Source organism: Varanus komodoensis, unplaced genomic scaffold (assembly GCF_004798865.1).
Source record: "Varanus komodoensis strain SLA01 unplaced genomic scaffold, ASM479886v1 scaffold2, whole genome shotgun sequence".
Classification (NCBI taxonomy): domain Eukaryota; kingdom Metazoa; phylum Chordata; class Lepidosauria; order Squamata; family Varanidae; genus Varanus; species Varanus komodoensis.
The window spans coordinates 4,381,701-4,403,429 of NW_025335568.1; the positions used below are offsets into that span (position 1 = coordinate 4,381,701).

The 21,729-nt window shown below is 47.5% G+C and overlaps 1 protein-coding gene across 2 annotated transcripts in view; it reads right to left on the reverse strand.

The window, feature by feature from the left end:
* Positions 1-21,729, reverse strand: part of PTPRA (protein tyrosine phosphatase receptor type A) — a 134,884-nt gene that overhangs the window by 21,384 nt on the left and 91,771 nt on the right. For both annotated transcript variants that reach the window (XM_044428341.1, XM_044428342.1), the window contains exons 5-10: positions 15,873-15,893; positions 10,790-10,874; positions 8,125-8,198; positions 7,001-7,137; positions 3,919-4,009; positions 1,921-1,997 (exon numbers count right to left, since the gene is read on the reverse strand). In XM_044428341.1, the coding sequence (XP_044284276.1) occupies positions 1,921-1,997; positions 3,919-4,009; positions 7,001-7,137; positions 8,125-8,198; positions 10,790-10,874; positions 15,873-15,893 (485 nt within the window). The remainder of the gene's footprint in view (positions 1-1,920; positions 1,998-3,918; positions 4,010-7,000; positions 7,138-8,124; positions 8,199-10,789; positions 10,875-15,872; positions 15,894-21,729) is intronic.

Below are 21,729 nucleotides of genomic sequence, written 5' to 3' on the forward strand. Positions count from 1 at the left end.
AATAATGGGGGGAAGAGGACAAAGGTAGCTGCACCAAGAGCAGGATGGCAGCTCTCACGGTTCTCTGCTATTTCAACATATTTTTGACCTGCCAGGGTCCTGCAGAAACCATAGCAGGAAGTGTTCTGAAAAGAAAGGAGAATTAAGATCTCCTGCTTCTGGAAGAGTGGGAGACTTGGGGAAGTGCTGGAAACATGCAGGGTGCGTTATAAAGACTGTCAGTTCAACGCTTAAAGTCAGAGGATTGTCCTACTAGGGGATGACACGGTCATCACTCATTTTCACAGCTTTGTCCTCTTTACTTTGTGCTTGATGCAGTTTTCCTTGTCAATTTCCATGCAGTCCTGCTCCGTCAATTTCCACGTACTTTACCCACTCCAGTCTGCTGCTCTCTTTCGCAGCTGATCCTTACTCGGCCATTGACAGGGAAGGAATACATATACTGGAACATCCTAAGTATATACTTAAACATCTGTGAAACCCCAACAAAAATAGTAATAATTTTTGAATGAGCATATGTGCACAATTTTCTGGGGCTGGGAAAGAATTACCCCAATGGCACCTTTTTGAACCTCTAAAAAGTAAATAAAAAACAGGCAGTAAACTAAAAGGAGCCGCTATCAGTGCAAGGATGGGGCGACAGGATGGATTCTGCTGGAAAGGATACTGGGATGCCAGCTGCAGGGCCAAGGGGGAAGGACAGGAGAACAAACCACATACTACGTAAGTCCAATCACCTGTGGGGCTCACTAAGGATTGTTTCATGGACAATCCACACTGTGCAGCTTATCTGCATGGTGCGTAGTGTGTTGTGTGAACGTGTCCTTTTTAAAAGATGGATGGATGAGAGAATGAGAAATGGCAAGCAGCATCTCTGCTCCTGACTTTGCAGCCCGTTTCATGTGTACAGCGGATGCTGCTAGATGTTCACTAAACACAAGCTGGTAAGGGCAAGACCCTGTCAAGAGAAGGCCGAGATGCAGAACAGCCCACGCTGTGTTTCTCGAAGGAGCTTCCTGTGTAGAGAGACCATTAGTCCACCTAGCTAAAGACCATCTACTCCAACTAGCAGCAAGTGCGATGCCCCCAGCTGAAGACTTTGCCGGACTTTTTGTTCCTGACCTTTAAATAGTGTTTTAATGCCAATGCAGCCTGGACTGTGATTCCATCAGGGCCCTCAAAAGTCACATTTTGCATCAAAGAAACAGGGAGGCGGGGAGGACAGACAGACATGAGAGAGAAAGAAAGAGTGTGGGAAGGAAAGCAAGAGAAGAGCAAGAGCTGGGCGCCAAAACAAATAGGACACACAAGCACAGATAAGGGAATGGTCCATCATTTGTGTGACTGGGCACCCGTTCCCTACAGCACTCAGTGTTGGGGGATCCCAGTGCTCTTTTCCAAAATACCAAACGTGCTCATGGGTCCCAAAAGTTAGGACACTCCTGCTCTAAGAATCAGAAGGCCAAAGTAAGCCACCTGGTTTTGGAGATGCTTGGCTAACAGTGGGCATGAAGCACCAACCAATACTGTTGCATATCTCTGTGTCAGTGAGGGAACGTGCACAAGCCCCAGGGAAATAGAAAAAGAGAATCAGAGCAAGTCAGAAGGGGTCTCCCGGGCCATCTAGTCTGACCCCTGGCTCCAGTCGGCTCTGCTCATGACATGCCCGTCATGGAAGCCGTGAGGTAGAAATGCCTGGTGAATCAGACCTCCTGCCTGAGTATGTTTTACGCTCCTGAGAACTAGAAACTCGCTTGATATGCAGAGCAGTGATTCTAAAAATTGACTTCACCACTGTGACTGCAGCCATGCAGATCTGTGGACTGCCCAGCACAGGGCTAGGAAAGACAGGCGTGGCTGGTGGGGAACATTGTTATGGCGAGGAGGTCTCTCCCTGTGCTCCATCCAGCAGATACTTACATTAATGAAGGAGGCATTGATGTAATCAGAGTCTGGGACCCCTTCGAGCGGTGTCAGATGCACCCTGGAATGATCATCTAGGGAGGAAGGCCCATTAAAAGAAAAACTGTCAGGGCAACATTTCAACTGAGAGACATCAATATTGTTACATGCATGCAGAGAGAAATTAGAGCAGGGAACAATCAAGAAAAAGCAACCCATTTCAAACTTTGCCCAGAGCTTTTGCAGCTGAAGGCCCATCTCTTCTCTGCAAGGTTCTGCCATGCCCCCTCAACACTCGCCGATGCGTGCTCGCTCTCACTCTCAGTGTCTGTGTGTTGTATTAACAAGCCATCAGAACGACGTCTTTTTGCTTTCAGCTTCCAGAATGAAGGCGCACCGCATGTGGGTGCTATTTATCGCTCTCGTGCTTTAAGAACAGTGGCTGATATGGTCTGGCTCCTCCAGATTGTGCTACCCTGTCACTCCTCTGGCCACCCATAACGAGCACATCTCCTAGACAACCCCCCTCCCTTTTAATAATTATGGCATCCCTTTTTCATTTTGGCATAAGGACAGATGGGTCAAGGCAGACAGCCACCACGCTGAAGAGCACCCTCACTCCAGTTGCATCTGGAGAAACACAAGCTTATTTGCACATAAGATAAACACTTTAGAAACATATGCATATTGTCGATTATATTTAGTGCAATTAAACCACAAAGCCATCTATCGTAACAGAAGAGGACATGAGTCTGTCCATCAGCACTAGAGCACCAAAACCATGAACCCTAGAGAATGACGGAAACCCCCTGGCATGCATACTGGGGAGTGCCAAAGGTGGTTGCCCGCCTGGCGGAGATGGGCGTGTTGTGTGATCGAAAGCCACACCTTCACCATTACATAGCTCTGTGGTCCACCCAGTCTGAAACCACAAGAAATGAGCAGACTGAGGCACTCTTCTGCCTGCCGCTACGGGGCACGGCATCCTTCCCGAGGGGAATGGAGTGGGCAGACCACTCCCTTAGGGACCTCAGGGGCACCCCATTCCTGTGCCATGCCTTGGAGGACCAGCAGGCCTGGCTCTACTCTGCCAGAATGGGCACTGCATGGCTATTGCAGACAGCTGTGTACATTTGCCTAAAGACTCCCTGAATCAAACTAAGAGCTCTTCCAGCTTATGCAGAGCCGGGTCTGGTGTGCTAGCTTTAAGAACGAAATAGCCAAACTGTCCCTGTTAGCCATGCAGAAGGAAGCAAGAGCTCTGAGTGACCTGGTTGTGGCTGCTATGAGCAGCACTTTGCAAGAGCAGCCAAAGCTGCGTGACCTTGCACTGCCCCTGCTGGCGAGACCCACTCGCAGCGGCAAGGTGGAGGAAGAAAGAGCAGTGCTGCCCCTCCCAAATCCTGGCTCGGACTCTCCCTGGCAGCCCGTGGGCTTCTCTGGGCCGCAGTCTGGCTAGACGGCAGTCAGGCTTGGCCTTCTTGCTCCACTGCAGAAGTTTCTCTGAACCCTCCTAACTCTACTGTACCTGAATCTCCACTACCACCCATGACCAAACTTGCTGCAGAATGCGAGCGTCTTTCTGGAACCTGGCCTTTGGATGGTGCTCATGGGCTGTGTGCTGTTGGACCATGCATTTGCCTGAACCTTCTGGTCTCGCTGGCTCTTGACCCTGGAGCATTCTAAGACGTGCCTCTGGCCCTCTAGACCCGGTACAAGCCTCCGCCCTGCATCTGCGCCCGGTCCCAGCGCCTTGTCTGTAGCCACCCATGCCCCGGACCTCACAATCTGCACTGCCCATTACAAGGCTTTGGTCTCGCCCCATCCATCCCAGTCTTGATCATCTTAAGTCGCCTGCAAGCCTGTAAGTCTCTAGGCAAGGACTGTACCACTTCCCTTCCGCATCAATTTAATTCACACCAGATTCGGATGGGGCATCTTACAATTACAGAACCATAATGCTGTTTGAGCCACAGCCAGAGAGCACTTAGGCACAGCAAAGGGCGCCAGACGTACAAGGCAAGATGTTCACGTATCTGTTCTTCTCCTTGTTTTCTTCCTTGGAGGCAGCTTCACAGGTGGCCTGGATGGGGCAGGCTGGGAGAGCCTGGGGGGAGGGAGAAGAAACAGAGTCCGGCTATTGCACTTCTGCTGAACTCAAGGGAGCAAAGCAAGCAGGAAGAGGGCCTTTGAACGTGAGTCCCTCGCAAAAGGGGTTAGGACGCTTCCACACCCCTCCACTCCCTTACCCCTTTGAAGTGTTGATTCCTGATCATTGTTATAATATCTGTTCTGCTGCTGCAAGTTATTCTTTCAAATGCCTCCAGGAAGGGCATTTCCCCATGGGGGAATGTCATCTGGTAGCTTTACAAATTCATTTTTACACAATGACAAGGACCTCTGGGAAGAGATGCCAATGGTGCAGATGATCTAGCGCATGGCTGGTTAGCATGTGCAGCCGCTCCTTATGTGAGCAGAACGAATCCAGTCACAGGGCAGGGAAAGCGTTCAGTGGCGCGACGAACAGGTCACCCTGGGACGATCTAATCTATAGTTTGGCGTCCTGCAACAGCAGCGGGTTGGACCTGATGGCCTTCCTAGCCCCTTCCAACTCTGCTCTTCTGGATTCTGTGAACATATTAAAAGAAGGGATTCTGCCTAGCAACAGAAGGGGGCAGCAAAGTCTCCTCCGCACAGCTTCAAATTCCCTGACCTGGGTCAACAGTACTGGCCTCCATGCAACCTTTGAGATATGCAAATCTCAAAGTTATGAGCGGTGAATAAACCACTGAAGTGAGAAATCAAGAATAATCCATCTTCCTCTGCTAAGCTGGAACTGAAGGTAAATTTAAGCTTTCCCAGTTAGTCACAAGTAGCGAAAACCAGACATTCAACTCCAGATCTCCAGGCGATCTTGTGCAAGAAGCAGTAGGGAGGGAAACTTGAGCTATCTGGGCAGGATACACACCCTTAATTCTGCTTGCAATTTTTTTCTGTGGGTGCAGTGATTCGTAGGCTGAGGAGAAAAGGAGACCTAGCCTAAAATCCTCATTTAGCCATGAAGCTCATGCAGTTTCCCTCTAGCTGGTTTCTAAGTGGGCCTTCACCCCAGCCCCCACCGGCAGCACCCAGCCTGGTCAAAAGTCAGGAATGCTGGAACTGAAAGCCAAAACATCCTGGAGGGAAGGGGTCAGGTTGGGGGAAGGCTGCAGTAGGTCGTAGCTATCTTACCTGGTGAATGTACAAGTGTGCAGGTAAGGGTGTTTTGCCAAGAAAAGAAGACCAGTCTGATAAATAAGGCCTCAGGAGGGGCCTTGCTGGTGGTACCCAAACCCGCAGGATCGCTATTTGGCAGCCACCTGGGAAGCTCTGTGATAGTATCCACTTTACAGGATTCTCTCCCTCTCTGAATGTGGAAAATTAGTAAGTGTGACACTTGAGTCACTAGTTAGAAATGTACCATTTCTTGCAGGCCTTCCCTTACTGACGGGGCTGCTCAGCCTGACTGCCAGTTCCATGATTTTAAATGTTTCCACTGGTGTTTTCATTTTATCCTTTGCCTGTAAAAGTTTAATGGGGTCTGTGTTTTCTGCATTTACATGAGGGTGTTTCATACTTTAAAATGTTTAAGTTGTAAGCCACTTCAAGATGTCTTTTTGGATATAGTCGAATGGTCTATAAATAGATGAAATCAAGAAGGGAAGTTATATCACCCTTGAATGCTATTAGGAGGGTGAGTACCCGGAGGAGGGCTTTCTCTGCGGTGGCGCCCCACCTATGGAATGCGCTCCCCAGAGAGGTCCGCCTGGCACCATCCTTATTTGTTTTTCAGCGCCAGGCGAAGACCTTTTTATTTAAAACTTATTTTAATTGTTAATTTATTATGTAGGTTTTTTAACAAAAATATTTTTAAGCCGAGATGCACCGGGTTTTAATATTTTTATTGTATAATTTTTATATGCGTTTGTTTGTTTTTGTTGTGAGCCGCCCCGAGGCTTGGTTGCGATGGGGGCGGCAAGAAATGTTTTAAATAAATAAATAAATAAAATATTAGGGGATGCTAGAGACATCTCTTCAGAATCCATCGATGAACTAGGAATCCCAACCACTGAGCTGCTGCCATGGCTGTCCCTGCAGGGGTTCAAACAGTAGCAGCATGCGGTCACCTCTCCCAAACGGGGCTCAGGCCCCTCTCACACACACTTAGCCTGGGTGCTCAGCAGCCCAGATGGCAGGCAATCCCACCCCAGCGGCCCGACAGCATGGATCCAACATGCCTATCTCATCCGCACATGCGCATAGCTAAGACTCCACTGGGGGAGTGGCCCACACTGAAGGGAGGCATTCAGTCAAAGAGGACAGGAGCGAATTGCAGGCACAGGGCTGCTTTGGCTTAGATCAATAATGCAGGAACAGGGTCCCACCAGGAAAACAGGAAGAGGGTGTGAAGGAACCTGGAAAGGGGCCCAAGGAGCGGGGCCAAATGAGGGCAGGCCAGCATCCACGTTCCTCTAGAGCGGTGTGATGTGGGCGGGGGGGGGGGGGGGGGGAGGCACGGCAGAGAACCACGAACTGTGCTTCAGACATCTGAGCACACGGATATACCCAATCCTGCCATCTCCTAGATTTTCAAATGCAAACCAGGAACAACAAAACATTATTCAGCTTTGTTAGCGAGCTAGAAGGGGTGCCTCACTGCTCTGGACGCACCTTGCACTCCTTGAGCTGGGAAGCAACTTTAAATATTTCTGCATGCCCCAGTAAATGTTACTGCATGCTAGTAACCCACACTAGCAGGATGTATCATTCATTGCCTTTGAGAAGCAGCTTAGCAGTAGCTGATAGCCTTCACTGGTAAACTACAGAATGACCTAGTTATCGGTTATTCTTGCTAGATTAAAATGGGTGTCTTTGGATATCTATACAGAAATGGTGGATTTTTAACAGCTGGAAGGAAAGGAGCAGCGGCTTACAAGGGGCCTGAGCTTGACTGCACCTGGAAAACTCTACTGGCCTTTTTAGCATAACTTCAACACATGCAGGAATGCAAAGGGTAGTTGGCGGGGATGGGGAGGGGGCAGGTTACCAAAGCACCTACATTGAACTCCTCACGGAAGAGTTTGTTGTCGTCTGCCATTCGCCGGTTGATCTCCTCCTCCAGTTTATCGACAGGCAGCGGTGGGTACTTCCGGTTGGTGCTGGGAGATCTGGCAAGCAGTGGCACGCTTTGGGGCTCTGCGTCACAAGCACACGGAACAACCGCCAACAGGCTTCGGTTTGGAACAGGCACTGCTCAAAGGCTCTTCCCCCAGAGATTCCGCAAGCTCCTGTACCCTCCCTTGTATAGCTAAATCACGAGAATGGGCAGAAAGAAGCTCTGTTGCGCTTCTGAGACAGCTGAGAGCATCAAACACTGTCCCAGAAAGAGGTGAGCGAAGGAGCAGCTAGAAGCATCCCAGAGGCTGCAGGAGAGGCCTTGTGCCTTTAGTGGCAGTGCAAGGGACGGAGGCCCACGTTATTCTAAAGGTTGGTGGAAGGTCTTTGACTCCGATTTTCCTTCTGCAAACCGAAAAATTTCCATGAGCATCATGGAACCCCCTGCTGAGGTTCCCCAGATGCCTGTGCCTTTTCCTGGCCAATGGCCGAGCGGTTTTACGGCTTCTGTGCAGTTTTTTCTCACCCCAAGAGGCTGAAGAGATTCTCCGAAGGCTCAGTTACTGACAGTAAGAGCTTTAAATCCCTTCTACCTTCAGTCCAACACATAACTGGAATGTGGCCCAGCCCTCAAAAGCGTCTCCAAAGCTGGGTTTGGCCCTCAGCCTGAAACCGGCTCCCTGTGCTTGCCTTAAACGGATTTCAGCACCTGACGCTCAACAGCCTCGGACCACCTTGGCAACATCCTGCTTTCACTGCACAGGTCAGTGAGCGGCCAAGGAACACGCGAGAGCAAGGATATCCATCGTGGCCCGTGTGAAGGGAGCAGCAGCATTTACTGGGAAGCGTGTGCCGCAGCTGCACCAACGCGAAGGGGCTGCTGCGTGACCAATCTCGGGGCCGGGGGAAGTCCAGTGAACTGGCGCCCCTCAATTTAGCCTCAAGCACACAGGCCACAAGCTCAGGCGGCCACCGTTTTACCCAATCCCCGAAACATGCTGTGGCGAGAGGAAGGCTGGCTCTGGGGGATTCCAGCCTGCAGAATGGGAGGAGAAACCTGAGACTCACCCATGTCATCTGTCCGGCCATTGGACAAGTGAAAAGAGTTGGAATGACTCCCAGCTTGCTTGTATTTTTTAAACCTGTGAGAAATAATAGATAGGAGAGATCAGCTGAGGGGGGTTCATTTCTGAAGTTCCCAACATGCTCTCTGAAATCAGGCTTTCTTCTCCACGCAAGTAGTTCTTTTCAGGGACTTAAAAACACAGCGGCCTGCCAATGCCTAGCATCAGAAGCTAGCATATGGCAATGTCAAAAGGACTGCTGGGGGAACGGGCACAGAGAACCTGGAATTACGGTCAATAAATGAAGCCAAGTCCAACGCGCCCAACAAGCCAGTTTAGGAGCAAGACCAGATCTCCTCCATGTGACCAAGCCCAAGGGCAAGAGGGTTTTTAACAAATCAGCGAGGCCTGGGATAGTATCCCTGAAGGTTTAGAGGAGGCTTCATGTCATATCCTAAATGTTAGTGTGCTCACATCCATGTGAGTAAGAACAATCGTGACGCTACAGAGCTTTCAGAGTAGAATGCAGAGCTCTGGACAGCAACTCTTTCCCTGGCCCAAGCTTCTGCTGAAGGCAGTCACCTGGTGCTTGGGCAACCTTTGCAGGCAAGTCCTAAGAAAGACCTTGAATGGCCGCCTGTCCACACATAGCTGTGTCCTCCATTTATAGCACACACAGCCGCAAAGAACCCCCACCTATTCCGGACGAGCTCACAAAAGTCTCCCTCACTGACTGCAGATATTTGCCTGCCTGCCAAATATGACCAGGTGAGTGGTTATTCACCAGTCCGTGGCCAGGGAAGGGGCTCTCTCAATCTGGGCACCCAAATTACAGACAGCACGCAGCATTTAAGAGAGTTCCTGTGATGCTTCTCACGCAACGCCAACAGCTCAGCAAGGTGCTCCCCAGAGGAGCCCAGCCGCTTCCCTCTGTAGCGTGATTTGGCAGGTAAAAATCTTTTCATTCACTCCAGCATGTACGCATTTGGCTGGAACACTGCAATCGACTCTGGCTGTATGGGTTTTTAATCTGACACCTACATTTATAAATATCTTTTTCATATTTTATGACAAGGTTGGGTGGTCTTCATATTTATCTGCTTTTACTATAAATTGCCTTAAGTATATGAACAGACTGATAGCTTTAAAATAAATCAAAACCTGTGGTTTTGAGCAATGGGTAAATGATTGGTTTTAAAAGAGGAGGCACTTTAGCCCACAACCACAGAAAGGGTAGCTATCCACTGAGAGCAGAACAGAAAACATCTTGCACAAAACAGAAGCTCAGGGGCCTGGAGCACATAAAGGCAGAAAGAGTGTCTGCACACATGTCAATGAAAATGGCAACAATGCGATATTTGCATATGGGTGATGTAGCATTGTACCTAAGTGGTGGGGCAAGTTCTCCCATGAGTCATCCTCACACTGCAAATGCTGGGTTCACACAACACACCAAGCCAGAGTACAGGTTGAATATGGGCTGTTGTTGAATTGTGAGCTGTTGCATTGTGCAAGCAACCCAAGTGAACTGCCCAGAACACTTTGGCTCTTAGCTGGTATATTACTTTGCATTTCCATCTCAAGCTTCTCCTCTCAGGAGGAACTCAGGGCAGCTTCCATAGCTCCATTTTCACCCTTGCAACAACAACCCTGTGAGGTAGGCTGGGCTGAGAGGCTGTGACTGGCCCAAAGTCACCAGTGAGCTTCATAGCCAAGCGGGGCTAGAAGCCAGGTCTCCCAGCTCCCCAGTGCAACACTCTCGCCAGAGCATCACAAAGTCTCTAGTATGGAAATGTAATTAATTTGGAAGAGGAGGAAGCAGGAGCCACAAGAACCAAAGAACGCTGACAGTTTGTTACTGGGTTGTGCACTGCAGGTTGTTCTTCATTTATTAGCACAGCTGAGCTCATACAACACAACCACAATTCAGCAACAGCCCAAACGCAACCCAGACTCCAGCGTGTTGTGCTGCGAACCAAGTCTGAGTGAAGAGGGTTGCCAAAGGCTACTTTAGTGGGTGATCTGAATCAGGGCCATTCTGTTATGCCTCTGAGGCAATAAAAGCAAAAGCAAAGCAAACAATAAAATTCTCATAATTTCTCTTCCTTCTGCTTCACATGTGGGCTCTCCCCCCCCCCCATGCACACATTCCCTTTCAAATGCCATTTCATGCAGATGGTCTGGGACTTCTGTCAATATTATCTTACAGTGGGTGAGAGTGAATAAAGGCAAGTAGGCTAACAAACCTACAACAAAGCTTCCAGTATCTCAGGCTGCAGTCTTATGCACAATTACTTGGGAGTAAACCCCATGGAAGTCAACAGGGCCTACTGCCACGTAAATGTGCCATGGACCACACGTGCAGCAGCTCAGGAAATGAAACTCAAAGCTCCTACTCCTGTATAATCTCACATGAGCTCTCAGAGAAGAAAAATAATGAAATTCCAGTCCCTCATCACGATCCACCGTTCCCATTACAGCTCCATTTGCCAAGCTGACAAAAGCCTTCCACAAGAAGACGAAACCAGAAATTCAAGTCCAGATCCTCAGAGCATAATTCTGTGGGCATCAGTAGGGGAAGGATCCCTAAGCTATCTGGGTATAGTCTGCACCCATAATTTTTCTACAACCCATAAGGGACGTAGAAAGGTTTTCCAAACATAACTTACCTTAACATGTATAGGACAATAATAATAAATACTATGACTAGCAAGGAAGATAATGCCACCATTACGGCGATGATAGGTGTCTCATCTAGGAGGAAAAAAAATCTTTTGGTTATTTCAAAACAGGTACATTGAACACCCCTGTAAAGCAACTTTTGACGCCTGTACTAGTTCCCTATAAAAGCCGTGAAGACAGGTTGATAGAAGCACACACTGAAATGTATTTCACAGCAGTTCCCCACATGCCCCTTGGTCAAAATTTTCACACCTTTATTTCAGTTCCCCATCCCATCCCATCCCACTAATGAACACTGCAGTTCTAGACTCTAAGCTCACAAAGGGAGCTCAGTTTCAAAGGAACACCCCCCTGCTGTCAAAGAGGGCGTCCTTGTGAGCACCACTTGGGGTTGAAATTAACATTTCTAATTTGTTGAGAAGTTAATTGGGCAAAGGCCCAGAGGATGTCCCCTCACTTCCAGGATCAGGGAGAGGACGTGCTTTCACCTACACGTGTTTTCAAACTCATTCTGTCTTTGAGGTCAAATTTCTGCCCATCCCTAGAGGAAATCTTACTCATTTGAAGGAGCAAGTATGCCTGAACAGATCTAAAGTGCGCTGAACCTCGATTGGAGGTTGAACCTCAGTTCCAAAGAATAACCGTTGGGTGATTCAGCTGATCTGGCATTTCTCCAATGCTGCTTAATGGCCACATGAAGCGGTTGGGAGCAGTCATTAGGAAATTTGGGGGCAAGGTCCCACCAGCATGCTAATGACACCCAGCTCTGCTTCTTTCATGATGTCTGAACCGGGAGAGGCCACGTTTACATGTGGACCAAGGGGATTTGGGGAAGAGAACCAAGGGGGCCAAGTACAACTGAAGTCAGTCCACTTTCATCTTACTGAATGCAAAGTGGAGGGGAAACGTGGACCATGCCCAGCAACCCTGCCCTAGAGCCCCAAGACAGCAGGAGGCGTCTGCACCTGTGCACAAAGCCTGCCATCTGAACCCTACAACGGCTTAAGGCAACCTGAGAAGGCAAATTGCAAGAGGCATGGTTATCTCAGCAGATTCCACAGACCTCTTACTGCTGGTTTCTTTTCATATGTATGCATGCTATTCAGTGGCCAATTTACATGTACTTAGTGCTCAATGAGGAAACTCCAGCTGAGTTGACTTGACTTGGTGGGACAGACATCTTAACACAAGGGCAGCTGCCCTCTTTGGGACACACACACACACACACACACACACACACACACACACGGCTAAAGGCTCCTGCCTCCTCTCAGGGATGCCAACTGGGAAGGCTGCTTCCCTCCCCCTTAGAGACCTTGGCTGCTCTGGGTTGCCACAGGAGGGGGAGACTAAAGCTCTGCTCCCCCAGAACCCTGATCAGGGCCTGTCCTTTCGCCTGGGCTGCAGGAAGAACTGGGTGGGTCTGCCCTGGGTGGGGTTTGTGGGCCACAAAGAACGTGGGCAAAGAGTGTGGCGCCCCCGGGTTCCTCCCCCATTTTTATGCAACAACACTCAAGTATCAAGTTTATATTCTGCCCTTCTTTCAAACACAGGGCTGTTCTTTCTTTGATTTCAACAACCCTGGGAGGTAGATTAGGCTGAGAGATCATTGACTGATGCAGTGCGCTTCATGCTTGAACTGAAACCTACCCATGTTATGTAATCCAAAAAAGGAATGGTAGATAAGCTAAAGTCAAACAAAGGGAAGTTCAGCAGATTTAAAAGAAGAAAAGATACTGAGCATTGCACATCGGCTGTATCTTGCAGCAGAAAAGAAGCGGGGATGCCTCATTTCGTCTCCGAGGCAGGCCGATATTCTGCCCCCGTTTGAGGTGTGAGCTGGATGTGGATTCTTCTGCCCAAGTGCTGTTTTGCAGAAAATTTAGATTCGAGGCAGGCCCTCGTTGCATGCTAACATTCAATAACACAAGACTGTTCACGGCATACGTAAAGCAGTGGCGACTGTGTTTTCCTACACATTCTTTGCAAAATGGGTGTGGAGGAGCAGGCCCCAGCAAATCCTTCACAAGCCTGCTGCGGACAGTGTTGGTGTCCACGGAGCACGTCTCCCGTCCTTTGAAATACGCAACAGGCTTACAAATAAGGGTGCCCTTGAGAACCGCCGGGTTTGCCCCTTGCCCCGGCAACCTCAGCACTGGGAAGAGGGTGGGAGGCGGAAGAGGAGTGACAGCAGGCAGAAAGCCGCTGAAGCACATGAAGAAAGCAGTTGGTCGTTCGCCCTTCCACTTCCTGCCTGCGGCTAACAGCTGCAGCAGAAAAGGAACCACTACCCCCCAGCTGTGGGTTACCTAAATCAAAAGGGGAAGGGGCGAGACCCCCAAAGCGCCCGTTGGGTGCCAGATGCATCCCTGGGAAGGGCTGCCGCCAGCGTGCCTTGCAGTGTCAACGGTCCCTCCCACGAACTGGCGACCGACGGATGCAGCTGCCGCAGCCTCAGCCCAGGATGCGGATGGCCCTTGCTGCAGGTGCCGCAGCCCCAGGGAACCAGAGGCAGCTGGCCTGCATACCAGGCTGCCCGTGCGCGCCGCCCCTGCTCCCCCCGCAGCCCCGAGCGCAAGGCTGTCCTCCATGCTCGCTCACATGCCGAAGCTGCAGCAAGGATCATCGTAATCTCGGCCAGTGCCGCTGCGCCGTTTACATCCCTTTGGTGAGGAACTCAAGGCAGCTGATTAGGTGGCCGCCTCTCCATTTTATGCTCCCAGCAACCCTGAGTTAGAAACTGGTCCAACGTCACTGAGTGGGAGTTAGAATCCAGGGGACTCGTGCAACATGTCGCACTGGAGCATAGTGTTCTCTGCAGAAAACCCACCGACACACGCCTTCCATGGCCTTGCCCGAGACTGAGGCATCGTCTCGCACTGCTTTTTTGTACATGCGCATGCAGTGCTTTTAACTGAGCTGCCGAGGTGGACAGGGAGGGGAAGGGATTCTCTGGACTCCTTCCTCCCTTGCACTAAACGGATTTGAGAACCACCAAGCAGCCAGTTGAGACATGCAGTGTCCCTCAGAAAGAGAGCCCATTGCTTGGGCTGGCTCTGGGGTGGAGAAAGGATCCTACCAGGTGTGTCCCGTTTGGGCAGTTCAGCTGAAAAAGTGGTGTTGACATTAGTAGCCAATACAGGTCAGGCAGGCAGGCAGGGCGAACCATCACTGTCAAGTGGTCCGGTTTAAAAACAGAAGGCTGTGAGCTCGGCTGGCTTGTTTCTCCTGGTGGCTGCACACACACAGTCAGCACTAGTGGGAGTTACTCGCCTCTTAGAAGCATGGAGCAATTACAAACATAACGGAAATGATGCCGACACTTCGCAAACGCCACTAAGATAGCACGAGTTGCAAGAAATGTGCTTGTGCAGTGGGCCAAAGTCCTACTGTGACTAGAAGGCCACATGGTTTCAACTGGGCCCTGAAAAACACCATCAGCAAAGAAGTACCCAGAGCTTGCACCTGGTGCATCTGGCTCCTTGCCCCAGAGCACTGGGCAATGGCAGCCCATTGCATCATCCCTGCTTGCTCCAGGATCCCTACAGCCTAAGGAGATGAGCAGGAATTCCTTCCCTTCCTGGTCAGGACACCCTTAGAATACGCATGCACCAAATGTCAGAGAGGAATGGAATAAGGGAGGCAGAATGCTCTGCACAGCCGATAAATCGACACCCTGAGCTCCTATACACCTTTGACTGTAGAGGCCGAATCTTGTTAAGACGACCCTGGTTCGTTCTGCCAGATGCTGATGAGGTAATGCAGACGATGCTTCACTGAGGCAAATGCAGCAAGCAAGCCCTGTAATGCTTTCATTTAGTTTGGAAGTCGTCGCTTGTATAAATTTTGCTGCTGACAACTCTGTGATGATAGCAGCTGCCCATGCACTTTTAAATTATATCCTTGCAAAGTGGGTATTAGCAGCTGAACAGCAAACGACAATACTGAGGGTTCTTACAGTTGGAAAGAGACATACTCCAAACTTGAAAGGACTGAACGTCTAAGGTTAGAACTGCCCTGCAATGAGAACAACCCCGAGCAGCGCTAGTAGATTCTCAGGGCCAACTGTCAAACAGTGCATGATTTTTATTCCTCATAAGGGAGGTTTTTTTTAAATCAAAAAGGGATGGACAAAGTGGTGAGAAAATACAGAACTACAAGATACCATCTGGACCCCCTATAAAAACAATATGAATGAAGCAGGGTAATTACACCATAAAAGGCTCTCCTGGAAGCATCCCAAGGAATACAGGCCCAAAATGTACCCTTTGTGCAATGAAAGCTTTTGATTTAAATCAGGATGCAATCCAGAGAGAGGAAGCCGTGTACCCTCCAGATCTTTCAGATTACAATTCCCACCAGCCCCAGTTGGCATGACCAATTGATAGGAATGAGCAGAGATCTAATCTCAAATATTTGGAGGAATGTCTTCTCCGGATGTAGTGGACAGAGAGCACTTGGATTGATGAGGGAACCGCAAGTGGAAATCCCTGCGCTGGCATGAAACTCACCATGCAGTCCTGGATCAGTCCTTCTCTCTGAACCAAATGTACCTCCAAGAATTGTCATGGACATAATGGTTTGTTTTTAATGTTGGATCTCCCCTTTCTACCACTTGGTGTTCAAAACAGCCCATACATATGCCATAAAGTATAATACAATACAGTATAACAACAGTAAAACGGAAGAGGCAGACACATACTGCCTTGAAATCACTGAGGAAGAAACAGGATACAAACACCAGACAAGCAAGCCCTAGAGTAGGGCGTAAGAGATAAACCAGAGTTGCCATTCAGCTTCCTTAAAATTCCTTAAAAGGCTTAAATCAAAGGCAGACAACTTATGGCCCCCTCCAGATGTTTTTGCCCACAACTCCCCTCAAGCTTAACCAGCATAGTCAAGGGTGAGGGATGGTGGGAGTTGTGAGCCAACACATCTGGAGGGAGGCCATGTGTGCCCACCCTGCCTTTGAATGATGCAGTGTTCCAAAACAGCAGTTACACAAGCACAGCAGTTGAACGGGAACCGTACACCACACATGCAAAAAAGTGGGTAAGAGGAACGGCCTACCTCGTCTGCCGTCCATATCACCTGTAGAAATGAGAAAACAACAATGTCACTAAACTCAAGAGCCCCGTCCAGTCAAACCAAAGGCCTACTGAGTAGAACACACAGTTTCCTGTAGTGATCAATCAGAGCCCTTTCCTACTTGGGTTCTCAAGAGACTAGTCTCAAGAAGCACATTTATCTGACACCTGAAGTCATATATAGCCAATGTGACTTGAAGCCATTGATAACCTTGTCCATCTGCTTTCAACGCCTTTTTAGCTGACAGCAATCAGTACATATTGTGGTAGCAAGTGCAACCGTTTAAAAATGTACTGTGTTCAAAGTGCTTTTTCGCCCATCCTCAATCTCCCACCATTCTGTCGAAGACCTTGGATTCCATTACTATGACAAAGATCTGGTTTACACATAACATTAACCCATGTTTTATGGAACCCATGGTTTCTTTCCCTACCCATTGTTTGGCAACTCACTGATCAAACAGTGAAATTTCAGGATAGCTTTCCTCCCTCTCTTTATCCTAACTGCCTTTGTGGTGTAGTGTTGGCACATAAGAGTATCTGAGGAGTTTTGGACTATTCATACCCACTGACTGTATGAATAGAGACTCTGTATGAATAAAACAACCCCTGAACAACACAGGTGTCTGGGTTTGCATGTAGTTTCAACCCATGGTTTAACCAACCCAGAATTCACAATCCAACAACAAACTGTGAAATTGCTTTTAAGTTATTCATCAATAATAAGCCATGGTTTGTACAGCACAACAACTGCGCAGTTAACAAATCATTGGTTAAATATATGTGAACAGGTCAGGAGAAAAGTATTTCTACCCTCTTCTTGTTCTACATAACTTTATATAATTCCAATCTATCAAACCCTTTATTTTTCTTTTTCCTAAAATAAATAGATCCAAATAGATCTTTTCCTCATGTGGGATTTGCTCTTGATTTTCTCCACCTTTTCCAGTTCTACAGTTCTTGTTAAGCTGTGGCAACCAGAACGGTGCATGGTATTCCAAGAAAGGTTGCACCACAGATTGGTACAAAACTCTTGCACTCCATTTTAATTCTTACCAGTTGAAATAACTGGCTTTAGGAGCAGTGAGATAACCAGGCCTACTCATTTATGAACGTATTAAAAAGCACTGGTCTCAATAAAAAACCTTGGGGGGGGCTATTCTCACATTTCCCACCCACCATGAAGAATCCATTTATTTCTACTCTCTGATTCTTGCTTTTTAATCCATTACTAGTCCACTTAATCAAAAGGAACTTACAAAGAAAAGGAAAAATAAACAGTCAACTGGGAGGAATTTGGGGAGAGGGTACCAATGCAATCTTCACTTGCTAAATCAAGGGGAAAAACTAGTGAATAAGGTCACACTTGGCCATGCCTGCTTTGTGTAAGGATGGGAAAATAGTGTCAGAGCCACCAGTAGGAACAGGGGAACAGAATCATAGAAAAGTAGGGCTGGAAGGGACCAAGAAGGCCATGGGTGGAACCCCCTGCTGCTGCAGGTCACCAAGTCACACCATCCCACTCAGATGAGTGTTCAGATTATTTCTGAATGTCTCCTGTGTGGGAGAGCCCACAACTTCCCTAGACAAGTGGTTCCACTGTCGTGTTGCTCTGACAGTGAGGAAATGTCTAGCCCGAATCAGGGTTATTGCAACTTGAGTTGATTATTCCATGTCCTACACTTTGGCATCAGTGAGAAGAGACCTTGACCTTCCTCTTTGTGACAGCCTTTAAGGTCCTTATGTGGGGATACCATGTCCTCTCTTCAGTCAGACACTCTTTGAAATAGACAGGGATACCACAAGCCATAGCCTGTGGCACAGCAACTGCAATGACCTCTATTTATTTAAGCAGCATTTTAAATGTTAATACTATTGAATTTTATTTGGCCAGGGCGGCTTATTTTATTCTAATGTATATATTTTAATTGTTATTGTCTTAATTTATTGTGTATTTTATTCTATGCTGTGAGCCGCCCCGAGGCTTCGGCAAGGGGCGGCATAGAAATGTTTTAATAAATAAATAAATAAATAAATAAATAAATATCCTCCTAGGGGGCCTTCATATAAGGCAGGGCCGGCTTGCAGGTTGCTTAAGATGAAGATCAGCCTTGGCTTGATGGTCTAAATCAGTGGTTTTCAACTGCCAGTCCGCACAGCAGCACCAGTCCGCCGGCGTTTCCCGCCGGTCCGTGAAAGAGACCATTTTGCTCATTGGGACCAGCACAGGGCTAGCTGTGCTCTTGCCAATTCCCCACCTCTTCCTCGGCGAGGATGGGGAGGAGAGAGAGCTCAATCGGAGCTAGCTGAGAGCCGTGCCGGGTGCGCCCTCTGGGCACGACCCTGAAGACTGGGCCTTTTCCTTTTTCTGCTGGGAAGGGAAATGGCAAGGCAGGGTTATGCGGGGAATGCCTTCTCAGCCAGCCTGTGCTGGTGTGTATGGGGGTTTGAGTGGGTGGGGTTCGTTGTATTTTATTATTTAACACTATGAATATTATTCTGTTAAGTATCTTTGTTTGTATTGCTCTGCTGTTAATACTGTATTTGAATTTGTATTTGCTATGAGCATAGCACTGAATTTATATAGATTTTGTATTCTGCTATTGTAAGTTTTTGATCAAGTATTCTTGAAAAGAACAATAGATTTCGCAGTAGCCTTATCTGAATTACATATTGCTCTCTAAAAATTTCAGTTTTATTTGATTACATTTAATTTCAATATTTTATTATTTTATTAGCATTTTTTACTGCTCAGTTTCTAGTTATTTTAGAGAATTTTTGTTTTTTTGGTACTATATTTAAAACAAATATACAAAATGCTATATTATGTACATAATGCTTTTTATTTCTGCCTCAGCGGCCCCCAAAATAATTTTCCTATTTTTGCCACTCCCCAGCTGTGAAAAGGTTGAAAACCACTGGTCTAAATGACTTCAAGGTCACCCATCACAACCTTGAATATGGAACAAACCATCTGTTCCATTTTCCACCTCCTTTTTTATTTTCTATCTACTCCGAGACAGCTTAAGTGTCTACTTTCTTCTCCACAGCAAGTTCATTGCGAAAAGCTGTGTCACATCTAACTTGTGTTGACTACCTGCCTGCCTATATTATAATCATAGTTCCACTCTTCTCTTCTATTTATCGCATTGCACCAAACTGTGGAGAACACCAGTGTTATCTTATGTTTGTCTTGTTTCTTTTCAGAAGCTCAAAGATTTTCATCTTGGTTTGGGAAGACTCACACTGGCATACCATGGGATCCTCCAGCTTATGGAAGAAGGGAAAGAGGAAAATGAAAGAAAAAACAAAGCCAACCAAAGCTTACTTGAATCTTTTTTTATCTCAGCTAAAAGTAGAATGCACACAGAGGGAGCATTAGTAAATAATTCTGAGGATGCAACACCATCCCGATCTGTAGCATACCTCATCCACAAATGGATTTTGCTTTGTTCTCGTGTTTGTGAAGGGTTTCTTCTGCACTTTGAATACTGTCCTCAGCTTCTTCTATCCTTTTGTGGAGGGTACTTAATCCTCACATCAGGCTCATTCACACTGAGAGCTTCCCAGCACAACCTACCCCCATTCCACACAGAGAGAGAGTTTACATGGCTGAGGCATCTGGGCTACTTTTGGGGAGGCCAGCCCAAAGCCATTACTCCCCAAGCTGTCCTGTGATTCAACTGTGACTACACAAACGTGTGTGCATGGAGGAGCACAGGTATGTATCATACTCCAGCATCTCTACTTGCAAGGTGCTTCGTAAACCAGCATTTCCCATGGTCAGACTCACAGAACTTAAAAGCAACACTCTATAGAGACATACAATCAGCAGAATCAAGTGAAGATGTTTTGGTTGGACTTTACTATTTCAGGTTCCAGTGTACTATGCTCTGCATGCTTGGCTAATCCCCATGGATTAAACTCCCTGAGCACAGAATATTTGTCTCATAAGAAGAAGGGTGCTGCCTTAGACAGCTCCACAATTTGGAACATGCTTTGTGTACTGGGCAACCTTGCAAGCACCCCCTCCAACCTGTGGAGTGCAAAACAAGGCTGCACCCAGAAAGCTTTACCCCTTGACTCCGTTACCTGATTCTGCACTGATCCTGGTAACACACCTGCATCAAGCCTCACATCCTTAGTCAAAGCTGCTTAAGAGCCTCTCACTTTCTGGGCGTACTTATGTGACTGTGCCCATCTGCATAAGAGGCACATATAGCTCTGACGAAGTCTCTTTTCTTCCGGGGCACTACAATGACACAGTGCGCATTAAAAAATCTACTACCACCAATTTCCAGGCTTCCAGTTGTAGTCTCACACCTTCATGCAAACGATGCATTGTTCAGCATAGTTTAACTACTCTATTACTCAAACCATGACATGTGAGATTCAGAAAATTAAGAAGTTCCATTTAAAAGCATGTACTTTGCATTCAGATTACCTGAACAAAGTCGAGGTAACGCACAATGAGAAACAGTAACCAGCATAACATTTTAAGAATGGTTCCACAAATGTGCTTTAGAAAAGTGGGAAGGAAACGTCACCTTATGTGACAATTTCGGCAAAAGGGAAAGCAAGATTAAAGCTCAGCTAGTAAAGGAAAAGCCAGCAGCAAAGATTTCCCTGTAAACAAATTTCTTCAATCAGAAGATTTTTATCCACAACGTGGGTTGTTAAGTAGCAGTAACAGGATGGGGATTTGGTGACCCTATGAATGTGTGCTTATGATGTGACAATTTAGTTCATATTAGTAAGAAAACAAGGAAGGAACAGTTACACCAGTTTCATTAATCTGGAACATATGAAGCTGCCTTGTATGGAATCACACGTTGAATCTAGCCCAGAATGGTTGTTGCTGGCTGGCAGTGGACTTCCAGGATCTGAAGCAGGATTTTCTCCTGCCCTGGCAGAAGGTGCGGGTGACTGAACCTTGGACCTTCTGCATGCAATCCATCTATTCTACCACTGAGCATGATCTTTGGAATGAAGCCTCAAAACAAGGTTCATTCCCACTTCATTCACCTAGAGTACAATTACAAGGGAGCTACTTTAAGACTGTTGAAAAACAGTTCAGACCCAAATGGTCCTTGGGCACCAAACCACTTCGGTAGGTCAAGGACAATTTGCAGAATCTGTGCACCATGTAAAATGGGTCACCGAATCAGAGGGCTGACTTGATCATCTAAACTGCTCTTCCCCAATTTGATGCCCAACAAGGATTCTGAACTATGACTCCCAGCATTCCCAGACCATTGACCATGATGACCGGGGTTGATAGGAGCTGATCCAACACATCTCGAAGGCCTGAGGAAGGCTGATCTAGCCAAATTTTCTAGCCAGCGTGGTGTGGTGGTTCGCAGGGTGGAGAGGGACTCAGGAAATCTGGGCTCTAGCCCCCACTCAGCCATGTTGTAAGCCGCCCTGAGTGTTGTAAGCCGCCCCGAGGCTTCGGCGAATGGGGCGGCATAAAAATGTTTTAATTAATTAATAAATAAATAAATAAATAAATAAATAAATAAATAAATGGAGCTCACTTTGGGCCAGTTACTTACCCTCAGCCCACACTACCTCACAGATTTTTTGCTGTGAGGCTAAATGGAAAGGAGGGTAAGTCTCCATGGGTTCCTTTCAAGAAGAAAAAAAGTGGGATATAATTGTAATGGAGGAGGAGGAGGGACCTTTGGTGTGTTTGCCTTACATTTTAGCATCCTGCAAACAAGGACTGGTTGAACAAGATACACGTCAGCAGACAAAATTCCAGGACAGAAACAGTTTAGTAAAGAGACAGCACAAGTAACTGAACGAAGCCAGATGCTACTCACAGAAGCTGCTAAATA